The sequence below is a fragment of the Eleginops maclovinus genome, chromosome 2, assembly GCF_036324505.1.
Source record: "Eleginops maclovinus isolate JMC-PN-2008 ecotype Puerto Natales chromosome 2, JC_Emac_rtc_rv5, whole genome shotgun sequence".
In the NCBI taxonomy this organism is placed as follows: Eukaryota; Metazoa; Chordata; class Actinopteri; order Perciformes; family Eleginopidae; genus Eleginops; species Eleginops maclovinus.
In genome coordinates, this window is record NC_086350.1 from 483352 (window position 1) to 496015 (window position 12664).

At 49.6% G+C, this 12664-nt stretch overlaps 1 protein-coding gene across 9 annotated transcripts in view; it reads left to right on the forward strand.

The window, feature by feature from the left end:
- Positions 1–10614, forward strand: part of dgkzb (diacylglycerol kinase, zeta b) — a 32887-nt gene extending 22273 nt beyond the window's left edge. For 6 of the 9 annotated variants that reach the window (XM_063905853.1, XM_063905863.1, XM_063905871.1 and 3 more), the window contains 9 exons: positions 3271–3437; positions 3590–3679; positions 4956–5024; positions 5188–5219; positions 5422–5465; positions 5859–5979; positions 8624–8660; positions 8811–8910; positions 9482–10614. In XM_063905853.1, the coding sequence (XP_063761923.1) occupies positions 3271–3437; positions 3590–3679; positions 4956–5024; positions 5188–5219; positions 5422–5465; positions 5859–5979; positions 8624–8660; positions 8811–8910; positions 9482–9586 (765 nt within the window). In that variant the 3' untranslated portion in view covers positions 9587–10614. The remainder of the gene's footprint in view (positions 1–3270; positions 3438–3589; positions 3680–4955; positions 5025–5187; positions 5220–5421; positions 5466–5858; positions 5980–8623; positions 8661–8810; positions 8911–9481) is intronic. The other 3 variants (XR_010167837.1, XM_063905822.1, XR_010167838.1) reach the window with 3 other exon arrangements.
- The last annotated feature ends 2050 nt before the right edge of the window (positions 10615–12664 follow it).

Consider the following 12664-nt stretch of genomic DNA (forward strand, 5'->3'; position numbering starts at 1 on the left):
GTCGGTGGTGTTCTTGCAAAAGGAGAGAAATCTTTCGAGGATGGGGAGATTGTGAAGCGTTCATGGAAGCCGAGGATGCGCTTTCTGCCGATTTTAAAAATCGAAAGGAGATTGTGTCTGCTGTTCAGGATGTGCAGCTATCAGGAGATTCTGTTACACGGCGATGCCAGGGAATGGCGGAGGATGTTGAACAGCAATTGAGGAATGATGTTGACTCATGTGAGTGTTTTTCTCTGCAAGTCGATGAATCCACTGATGCTGTGGATGTGGCTCAGCTGTGTGTGTTCATTAGACAATATGAGTGTAAAAGAAGAGCTGCCTCTGAGAGGGCACACAAGAGGCACAGACATGTTTCAGGTTTTTATGGAATTCTTTAGTGAGAGCAAGTTGCCCCTCTTCAAACTCGTCTCCATTACAACCGATGGGGCTCCAGCAATGATTGGTCGTACTGCTGGGTTCATTGGATTGTGCAAACAGTCTGAATCTTTCCCGGATTTCCTGAATTACCATTGTATATAATTCACCAGCAAGGAAGATTTCAGATATGAAGGACGTGATGGATGTGGCTAACAAGATGGCCTGTTCTGTTCGGGCCAGGAGTCTGCAGAGGCGATTATTCCGTGTGCAACTGGAGGAGACCGGTGCAGAACACACAGATCTGCTGCTGCACACAGACGTAAGGCGGCTCAGCAGAGGTACATTTCTGGAACGGTTTTCTGAATTGTTGCCCTGAAATTAAAGAATTCTGAAACGTTCAAACCATGCTGAGTGTGCACAGCTAGAAGACAGTCAGTGGCTCTTGGATTCAGCCTTTCTTACTGATCTGACTGACGAGCTCAATCACTTGAATCTAGAGCTGCAGGGTAAGAACAAACACATCATCAACATGATCAGCTCCCTGAACACCTTTAACAGCAAGTTGCTGCTGCTGCTATCAAGCAGGATGCAACAGTGAGATCTGCAGAACTCTCCACACATGGACACAGAACTTAAGCGTCAGGGCAAAGACTGTGCGGAGCTTGAGAGTGCACGTTATGATGATCAAGTGCAAAGCCTCTCGTCAGAATTTGACAGGCCGCTTTACTGACTTTGCATCCATTGAGCCTGTTGTCAGTTTTCTCAGTTTTCCATTTGGGGAGAATCTAGATGTGGATTGTATAACGTCCAAAGTGGCATCACTCTTCAACCTGGAGAGCGGTGCTATTGAGAATGAGATCCTCACACTAAATAATGACATTGAGCTCAAATCAAGAGACCTGACACAAAGGTCCAATTCTGGAATCTAATGCGGAAAGAGAAGTACCCCAACCTCAGACACACTGCCAAGAATTGACTGCACCTTTGGATCAACATGTTTGTGTGAGTCTGCCTTTTCACATATGAACATCATTAAGTCAAAACACAGATCCACCAGGACTGATGACCACCTCACGGCCTGCTTACGGCTGGCACTCAGCTCCTACTGTCCGGACTATGAGAGACTAGCTTCCTCCTCTCAGTGCCAGAAGTCCCACTAAGGTAGAGACCCACTTTTCCAACTTGAATTTGTATTAATTGGGTTGTATGTTGTGTTGTTACGGGCCAGTCCCAGGCCTACGACGTACATTTACTTCAATACATTATTGTTCAAACTGGATCTTTGTGTCAGAACATGGTGTTATTATATAGCTGCACAATTCATTGTGGCTACACCATGGCTTTCGATATGACTTGGTAGATCTCGACACACTATCAACTTTAAAAGTAGATCTTGGTTCAGAAAAGGTTGGGCGCCCCTGCTCTACCCACTGCTGCTCTCAATCTGAAGCTCTCCCATCTGGCTGGCAGATAGCTCAGTGGTTAGCGCTGGTGGCCCGGACACAGGAAACTTTAGCCCAGTAGGCTGCAACTGAGCCGACCGGTCAATTCTGGCATTGACTTCCCTTCTGTCTCCCCCTTTTACTCTAACATCTCCAATAAAGGCCATCTGGCCAAAAGATACCTTTGTTCTGAAAATCTTTGTTAGAAAGTTCTGCACTACAGAAATATGTGCAGAAACCCCCCCGGTATGCTGTTGGAACAAAACGCACCACCTCGCATGCTCAGGGAGAGCTGAAGATATAAAGATTTATTTATACAAGGAATCTTTATTTTGATTTGTGGCCCAGCACCTCCTCCCCCTCACAGACGATATCTCCCCTCTCTCCCACTGCCCGTAGAAGAGGAGGAACACTGGGCTGACGCTCATACAGCTCCATGCTGAAAACCTCCATCACTAGATCTCCCTCTCGCTCTCCCTCTCGCTGCGATGTCCATATTTCCATTGTTGCTGTAAAAGTTATGACCTGAAGTCTTTTCCAGCGTCCTGATTATTGTGTCCAGAATAAAGCGGTGTTGTGGTCTTTTGGTGCGTGTGTTTGTTAACTGGTTCATGTGTGTCGCATTTTTAATGGCAGGGTTTTGAAAATGGCAAACAAGTGAATCAGATTTCTGTCTTCCTGAGAGAACTGTGTGCAGTGTTTTACAAAAAGTGCCAAGATGAATTTAGAATGGAGTGCAAAGCTGAGAATGTGTTCAGAGTTTCGGAGACTTGAGCTGAGGTCTTGCTCTTTGAGCGTCACTTTAAATAATCCTGCTGTACACACAGCCCGGCCAAAAAACAGGTCCCCAGCCTCATCTGGGGCTGCTGCAGTTGGTCTGGTCTAGGTTCAGCAACGTGCCCAGAGAATGAGGTCAGCTGACTCCCTGAATATCCTGAAGGACAGGTTATTCCATCAGTGGATCTCTTCTCCCCTGATGGAGCCGGCATGTTCCAAGAGGACAAGGCCAGGATCCATCGGGCTCAGACTGTGAGAGAGTGGTTCAGGGAGCATGAGACCTCATTTCACACATGGATCGGCCCCCCCAGAGTCCAGACCTGAACCCATTGAGAGTCTTTGGGATGTGCTGGAGAAGACTTTGATCAGTGGTCTGAATCTCCGTCATCAATACAAGATCAAAAACAATGACAGAAATAAATGTGGAGACGTTGCAGAAGCTCGGGGAAACGATGCCACAGAGAATGTGTGATCAAAGCTGAAGGCGGTCCAACGGGTACTAGAGGGGGGGCTTAGTTTGGTGTGTGTGTGTGTGTGTGTGTGTGTGTGTGTGTGTGTGTGTGTGTGTGTGTGTGTGTGTGTGTGTGTGTGTGTGTGTGTGTGTGTGTGTGTGTGTGTGTGTGTGTGTGTGTGTGTGTGTGTGTGTGTAATATAAATAATGAGGTGTACTATTCTCCTGATTTTCCCCGTGCAGGAGCACCTGAACTACGTGACGGAGATCTCCCAGGAGGAGCTCTACATCCTGGACCCTGAGCTGGTCGCCAAGGAGACAGTTGGCACCTCCCCCGGCATGCCCGACCTGGTGGGCACTGAGGAGCAGCAGGAGCAGCAGAAGAGGTTTGCCTTCCCCGACTCCCCCAGGTGAGAGGCTCAGAATCAGAACCAGGTTTTACCACCAGGTGGGTTCATACGTACAGGATCGTCTGTGGGGGGGGGATCACTGTCCACAGGGATCAGAGGACCGGATTATTCTCTGACTCTGAAAGACATTTTAATTTGTCTCCCTTACTCAGGGGGAGAGACTTTCAGAGGAAGAGGGTCTCCAGCGACAGCTCCCTGCCAGACAGTCTGTCCCAGAGCTCCTCCAAGACCGTCCTCTGCAGGTACCAACACCTGTCTGTCCTCTTCATCCTGTCCGGCCTCTTCATCCTGTCTGTCCTCTTCATCCTGTCTGTCCTCTTCATCCTGTCCGGCCTCTTCATCCTGTCCTCTTCATCCTGTCCGTCCTCTTCATCCTGTCCGTCCTCTTCATCCTGTCCTCTTCATCCTGTCCGGCCTCTTCATCCTGTCCTCTTCATCCTGTCCGTCCTCTTCATCCTGTCTTCTTCATCCTGTCCGTCCTCTCCATCCTGTCCTCTTCATCCTGTCCATCCTCTCCATCCTCTCCATCCTCTCCATCCTGTCCTCTTCATCCTGTCCATCCTCTTCATCCTGTCCTCTTCATCCTGTCTGGCCTCTTCATCCTGTCCGTCCTCTTCATCCTGTCTTCTTCATCCTGTCCGTCCTCTTCATCCTGTCCTCTTCATCCTGTCTGTCCTCTTCATCCTGTCCGGCCTCTTCATCCTGTCCTCTTCATCCTGTCTGGCCTCTTCATCCTGTCCGTCCTCTTCATCCTGTCCTCTCCATCCTCTCCATCCTCTCCATCCTCTCCATCCTCTCCATCCTGTCCGTCCTCTCCATCCTGTCCGTCCTCTCCATCCTTTCCATCCTTTCCATCCTCTCCATCCTGTCCGTCCTCTTCATCCTGTCCTCTTCATCCTGTCTGGCCTCTTCATCCTGTCCGTCCTCTTCATCCTGTCCTCTCCATCCTCTCCATCCTCTCCATCCTCTCCATCCTGTCCGGCCTCTTCATCCTGTCCTCTTCATCCTGTCTGGCCTCTTCATCCTGTCCGTCCTCTTCATCCTGTCCTCTCCATCCTCTCCATCCTCTCCATCCTCTCCATCCTGTCCGTCCTCTCCATCCTGTCCGTCCTCTCCATCCTCTCCATCCTCTCCATCCTCTCCATCCTGTCCGTCCTCTCCATCCTTTCCATCCTTTCCATCCTCTCCATCCTGTCCGTCCTCTCCGTCCTCTCCATCCTTTCCATCCTCTCCATCCTGTCCGTCCTCTCCATCCTCTCAATCCTTTCCGTCCTCTCCATCCTGTCCGTCCTCTCCATCCTCTCAATCCTCTCCGTCCTCTCCATCCTGTCCGTCCTCTCCGTCCTCTCCATCCTTTCCATCCTCTCCATCCTCTCCATCCTCTCCATCCTCTCCATCCTGTCCATCCTGTACGTCCTAAGCCGTCACGTCCGTCTCTTCTGTCTCTGTTTTCTTGTCATCTTATGCATTTTGTCCCTCTTTGTCCATTCTGTCCATCCTGTCTGGTCTGATTTGAAGGAGAGGGGCAAAGATAGTCAATGTGCATCGCTCCAACACGACCCTGGCTGATTTCAGACCCGCCATTAGGTACGACTCCATCTGTGTGTGTGTGTGTGTGTGTGTGTGTGTGTGTGTGTGTGTGTGTGTGTGTGTGTGTGTGTGTGTGTGTGTGTGTGTGTGTGTGTGTGTGTGTGTGTGTGTGTGTGTGTGTGTGTGTGTGTGTTTCTGATGCCTCTGTTCTCTCGTGCAGCTCCTCCTCTGCTGCCTCTCAGCGCGCTGCAGGTACGGTCTCCTCTATGCAGACGATGTCTTGGTTTGTTTGTGTTGTTGTTTATGTCTCAGTTTGAAGCGGCTGTGTTCACTCCGTTGTTATTCAGGGTTCAGTAAACAATCACATGTTAGACGACTCCTCCCTGAATAAATCCAGGAGATGATGATAGTGTCTGTGAGGAGGCTGTTGATGTTTACCTGTGATGTGTTTCAGACTCAGAGCTGATCGACTGCATCGAGACCAGAGACCTGACCAGAGTGAGTCCCCCCCCGTCCTGTCTCAGAAAACAACCACGACTGGCTGAATAGATTAGTGTTGTTGTTGTTGTTGTCCATACCGTTGTTTCTGTTTGTAATGTTGTTGTTTGTTGTTGATGTTGTTTGTATTGTTGTTGTCTCTAATGCCTTGTTTATTTATAATGTTGTTGTTTTTATATTGTTTATGTTGTCCAAAATGTTGACGTTGTTGTTATTGTGTTATATAAAGTTAACGTTGATTATAATGTTGATGTTGTTGTTGTTTAAGATGTTGTTGTTTATAATGTTGAATTGATTACATTAGTGTTGTTGTTGTTCAAAATGTTAATGTTGTTTTGTATCATGTTGCTGTTGTTGTTGACTATAATGCTATTGATGTTGTTGTGGTTGCAGCTAACAGAGCTGCACCTGCAGGGCACTGACCTGCAGGTGCAGGACTCAGCCGGCTGCACGCTGCTGCATCACGCTGTGCAGGCCGGAGACACCGACGTCCTGCAGTACCTCATCCAGCACGGTGAGACACACACACACACACACACACACACACACACACACACACACACAGTGCAGTCTGTGTGCCTCAGCTCAGCTGTTTCACAAAGACAGCGTGAGACAGCTGACGGAGCTGCACCTGCAGGTCAGCGCCCTGCAGGTGCAGCTCCGTCAGCTGCAACCACCACAACAACAACAACAACAACAACAACAACAGCATTATAGTAAACGATACTAGCAGAGGCCTGTACCCGAAGCCTGTCCCACAGACCCTGGATCTGTTTGAGTTCTGTGGCTTAACTAAACCGAAGAAGCGCGATCTCGCTATTCGGTCCCGCCCCGCTGGGTATCACCTCGGTAACCCAGGGTTTCTCTGTCCGGCAGCGCGTTCACGGGAAAGGGGGCGGAGTTAGCAACCTTTGACCAATCACAAACCCGGAGAAGCGTACTGACAGCGGAGCGTCATACGTCATGAATGAAGAGTTCATGTTAGACCAATAAGAAGTTCCACTTTAAACACGAGTTGAACTCTTGATCCAGGACCACAGCAGCACAGCTGGAGGGGCAGGAACAACAGCTGGTACAAACTGTCCCCCCCCCCCCCCACAGTATACTGTGAGGCCTGATCCGGCTGGAGGAGCTGACACAGATCAGGACATACATGATGAGGTGTTTGATGATGTGATTGATGAGGTGATTGATGAGGTGATTGATGAGGTGATTGGTGAAGTGATTGATGGTGTGATTGATGAGGTGATTGGTGAGGTGATTGATGAGGTGATTGATGGTGTGATTGGTGATGTGATTGATGGTGTGATTGGTGATGTGATTGATGGTGTGATTGATGGTGTGATTGATGGTGTGATTGGTGATGTGATTGATGGTGTGATTGGTGATGTGATTCATGAGATGATTGATGGTGTGATTGATGAGGTGATTGGTGAGGTGATTGGTGATGTGATTGATGAGGTGATTGGTGAGGTGATTGATGGTGTGATTGATGAGGTGATTGGTGATGTGATTGATGGTGTGATTGGTGATGTGATTGATGGTGTGATTGGTGATGTGATTGATGGTGTGATTGGTGATGTGATTGGTGAGGTGATTGATGGTGTGATTGATGGTGTGATTGGTGATGTGATTGATGGTGTGATTGGTGATGTGATTGATGATGTGATTGGTGAGGTGATTGATGGTGTGATTGATGAGGTGATTGGTGAGGTGATTGGTGATGTGATTGATGAGGTGATTGGTGAGGTGATTGATGAGGTGATTGATGGTGTGATTGGTGATGTGATTGATGGTGTGATTGGTGATGTGATTGATGGTGTGATTGATGGTGTGATTGGTGATGTGATTGATGGTGTGATTGGTGATGTGATTGATGAGATGATTGATGGTGTGATTGATGAGGTGATTGGTGAGGTGATTGGTGATGTGATTGATGAGGTGATTGGTGATGTGATTGATGGTGTGATTGGTGATGTGATTGATGGTGTGATTGGTGATGTGATTGGTGAGGTGATTGGTGATGTGATTGATGGTGTGATTGATGGTGTGATTGGTGATGTGATTGATGACAGGATTTGAATGATAAATGCCACACATCGCCGTCTGCACTCACAGTACCGCGGACTGTACACAATGCTCCCGGTGACTTTGCTCCGGGTGACTTTGCTCCGGGTGACTTTGCTCCGGGTGACTTTGCTCCGGGTGACTTTGCTCCCGGTGACTTTGGTCCCGGTGACTTTGCTCCGGGTGACTTTGCTCCCGGTGACTTTGCTCCCGGTGACTTTGGTCCCGGTGACTTTGCTCCCGGTGACTTTGCTCCCGGTGACTTTGCTCCCGGTGACTTTGCTCCGGTTGCTGCTGTTGTGGCAGATATTTCAGTAAGCTTGCTGCAGATGTAGTAACAGTGAAGTTGGTCTCAAGATGGCAGAGATTATATTCATGTTCGTGGTCACACAGTCGGCAGGTCTGGCGTCTGTCGGTCGTTCCTGCAGACGGCAGTTTAAACTGTATTTCCTTTATCCTGTAGTATGACTCATAGCTTTAAACTCCCCACACTGAACTCTGATTGGTCAGCAGGCTGTGAGCTCTGATTTGTCAGAAGGCTGAGCTCTGATTGGTCAGCAGGCTGTTCCGGAGCAGATTATGTGTTCAGCATAAGTCACCATGGAGATCTGCTTCGGTAAGAAGTGAACCAAAAACCCAGAGTGAACCTGAAGTTAGCTCGGTACCCCCCAAATCCTGCTTCGTGGTACAGGCTTCAGGTCATCATCACCGGGGATGTTTGCTGAGACTCCTTTCAGGGTTCTCAGATGAATGATTGTTTTAATGTCTATAAAGAAGTAGGACTTGTGACTGATTCACTAAATTAAAGAGGCCCGATTCTGCTCCCTGTGGGGTTCCTCTCGTGAAGAGGGTTCTATAGGTCCTGAAAGGCCTCCACCGGACTTACAGAACATTGTGACCTCACCATGGTACAGTCGCACTCCTATTGGCTAGCGCTCCAACACATTGTGCATGATAGGCTAAGGGGTGGGACATCTCTGAGCTGGTTGGCCAATCACAACAGGGTCAGCCAGCTAACCAATCAGAGCAGACTGGGCCCCTTTAAGATAAAGTCAGTGTATTTCTGATCATTGTGTCTCTGTCTCCTCCAGTGCCCACGTCTCACCTGGACATCACAGATAAGGAGAGGTGAGTCCTCTGCCACACTCTGTTATGTGTGTGTGTGTGTGTGTGTGTGTGTGTGTGTGTGTGTGTGTGTGTGTGTGTGTGTGTGTGTGTGTGTGTGTGTGTGTGTGTGTGTGTGTGTGTGTTAACGTCTTCTCAACGCTGTGTTTTCAGAGGAGAGACGGCGCTGCATAAAGCTGCCTCCGCCTCTCAGAGGAGCATCTGCCACCTGCTGGTGGAGGCCGGGGCCTCGCTCACCAAGACTGACCTGCAGGTAACACACACACACACACACACACACACACACACACACACACATATAACAGAGTGTGGCAGAGGAGAGGAACCCCACAGGGAGCAGAATCGGGCCTCTTTAATTTAGTGAATCAGTCACAAGTCCTACTTCTTTATAGACATTAAAACAATCATTCATCTGAGAACCCTGAAAGGAGTCTCAGCAAACATCCCCGGTGATGATGACCTGAAGATCAGGACATCAGAGAGTCCGCTCACATCCAGACTGAAGACTCAGCTCTAAAGAACCAGCTGAATGTAATTCACTACACACGCCTCAGCCTCTGACCCACTTCTGTGTGTGTGTGTGTGCGTGACTCACACACTGCGCTGCAGGATCCCGGCTTTGCTGCCACACACACACACACACACACACACAAAGGCCTCTGCTCTCCGTTGCCATGGTGAAGCCTGTGGTAACAGGAAGCAGCCCATAATCTCAGTGTCCTTGTTCTTCTGCAGCTCAGGACAGAGTGTGAGACTCTCAGACTCGGGGGACATCCAGCTGGGTTTTAATTGAAGCTCGTTAACTGACCCCGGATCTGTTTCAGGGCAAGACTCCCAGACACCGGGCGGAGAACAATCAGGACCCGGAGCTGACGGAGTATCTGGAGAAGAGGCAGCTGCAGAGGGAGGACCAGGAGACAGCCGTCTGACCTACATCTGTCCATCCTCCACCTGTCCCAACCCTGTCCAACCCTCCACCTGTCCAAACCTCCACCTGTCCCCACCCTGTCCAAACCTCCACCTGTCCCCACCCTGTCCAACCCTCCACCTGTCCAAACCTCCACCTGTCCAAACCTCCACCTGTCCCAACCCTGTCCAACCCTCCACCTGTCCAACCCTCCACCTGTCCAACCCTCCACCTGTCCAAACCTCCACCTGTCCCAACCCTGTCCAACCCTCCACCTGTCCCAACCCTGTCCAACCCTCCACCTGTCCAAACTTCCACCTGTCCCAACCCTGTCCAACCCTCCACCTGTCCAAACCTCCACCTGTCCCAACCCTGTCCAAACCTCCACCTGTCCCAACCCTGTCCAACCCTCCACCTGCCCCAACCCTGTCCAACCCTCCACCTGTCCAAACCTCCACCTGTCCCAACCCTGTCCAAAACCTCCACCTGTCCCAACCCTGTCCAACCCTCCACCTGTCCCAACCCTGTCCAACCCTCCACCTGTCCAAACCTCCACCTGTCCCAACCCTGTCCAAACCTCCACCTGTCCCAACCCTGTCCAACCCTCCACCTGTCCAAACTTCCAGCTGTTCCAACCCTGTCCAACCCTCCACCTGTCCAAACCTCCACCTGTCCCAACCCTGTCTAACCCTCCAGCTGTGTCTAAGTCTTTATTTATTCTTCTTCTGTGCATTCTATCCTCTGCCTGTTTGAACCCGGAGGATATTTATCGTAGTTCAGATATTTATGATGTGTTCTGCTTTGTGATCAAACTCACTGCTTCAGTCTCAGTTTAGACATGTCATTCAACATAAAGGAGAGTCTGTTACATAAGCATATAACGTGTGTGTGTGTGTGTGTGTGTGTGTGTGTGTGTGTGTGTGTGTGTGTGTGTGTGTGTGTGTGTGTGTGTGTGTGTGTGTGTGTGTGTGTGTGTGTGTAACATGTGTATTAATAATAATTATGTTCTGAATGATTTCTGAGAGACCTGCAATAAAAGCATGTCAGTAACGTCTCTGTGAGGAAAATGGAATTATTCAGAGTTTTCGCTCATTGAGGTCTTTTTCAAAAGAGAAAATACCAAATATTTTAGGAAGCAGCTTCTAGATTTTAGGTATCTAGTATGGAGGCCGACAGGTGCAAACGGTCCAAACCTCCTCCATTAGTAGGAACTGCAGCTTCAGAAAGGATGCAGATATAGAAACTCAGATCAGAACTCATGCAGAAACCAGGGGACACTAAAGAGAGACGCACACAGCTGGAGACCAGGGGACACTAAAGAGAGACGCACACAGCTGGAGACCAGGGGACACTAAAGAGAGACGCACACAGCTGGAGACCAGGGGACACTAAAGAGAGACGCACACAGCTGGAGACCAGGGGACACTAAAGAGAGACGCACACAGCTGGAGACCAGGGGACACTAAAGAGAGACGCACACAGCTGGAGACCAGGGGACACTAAAGAGAGACGCACACAGCTGGAGACCAGGGGACACTAAAGAGAGCGGACACAGCTGGAGACCAGGGGACACTAACGAGGGACGCACACAGCTGGAGACCAGGGGACACTAAAGACAGACGCACACAGATGGAGACCAGGGGACACTAACGAGAGACGCACACAGCTGGAGACCAGGGGACACTAAAGAGAGACGCACACAGATGGAGACCAGGGGACACTAAAGAGAGACGCACACAGCTGGAGACCAGGGGACACTAAAGAGAGACGCACACAGCTGGAGACCAGGGGACACTAAAGAGAGACGCACACAGCTGGAGACCAGGGGACACTAAAGAGAGACGCACACAGCTGGAGACCAGGGGACACTAAAGAGAGACGCACACAGCTGGGACCCTCGTGACTCCTCCTGAGTTTCCTGCTGAACTGTTCAACGAGACAGACAGGTTCATTCAGACTGCACCTTTCAACAGGAGGCAGCGCGCACACACACACACACACACACACACACACACACACACACACACACACACACACACACACACACATGCACACTAAAACCTGTCTGTATGGTTGCATAGTTCAGGCAATAACTCTGACACAAATATGTGCCATCTGAAACTGCATCCCCCTCCCACACACACCAGGGATGGAAATTAGCACACGCCATATGCGGGTGGATTTGTATGCTGGCGGGTATATCGTGTCACTTTAGCAGCCACTGTGGCGGGTAATACTTTTCAGTCATATCCGATCAAATTCTCCTATGGGTCATACGCATGACAGCTGCGCTCTCCGCCCGCCTCATCACCACGGGGAGCAGAGCATTCAGCCACTCTGCTCCCGGTCTCTGGAACTCATTACCACCGCAACTCAGAAACATGGATTCGTTCCTCCATTTCAAAACACATCTGTTCAAAACTGCTTACTCCACTTGATATCACTTCCTCTGTCACCGTCCATTGTTTTTATTTGTTACTTGCACTGTTGATTCCTTTTATTGTCTTTGTGTGTATGCCGAGAAAGGCGCCTTCAAATAAAAGTACATCACCGGGGTGAAAAGACCCGCAGAGGACAGTGTACATGAGGGGGGGGGTAGTAGATCTACCACCGAAAAAAAGCGCTTTTTTAACGAGAGATGGCGAACAACAGAACGCGACAGGCTGGTGCACGAGGAAACGAGCCAGACCCTGTCCTGCTCAGCCTGTCGTCAGTACGCATCGGACGCTCACAGGTCAAACAACTTCATCGTGGGGACAAGAAACCTGAAATTGGAAGCCGTGAAGGACCACGACTCATCTAACTGTCATGTTCACGTCCTGAAAATAGCTAGTTATGTAACATTTGGAACTGGGACATTGAGGTTGACAGGATTGTTCTGTACTGTTGTGTGGACTCAGGGTTTAACATGCTGAACTGTGGGGACTTCTCTGAACGTTTCCTCGCTGATGTTTTGGAGATCCTTTTCTATGAAGCATCTGGGATGGTTTGATGCACTGTCTATGCCTATGGGTTGTGTTTGTAATGGTTGCAGGTGGCTTGTGCTTGTGTTGTCTGTGACTGAAAGTGTTAACCTTCTCCTGAGGAAATAGGAACATTT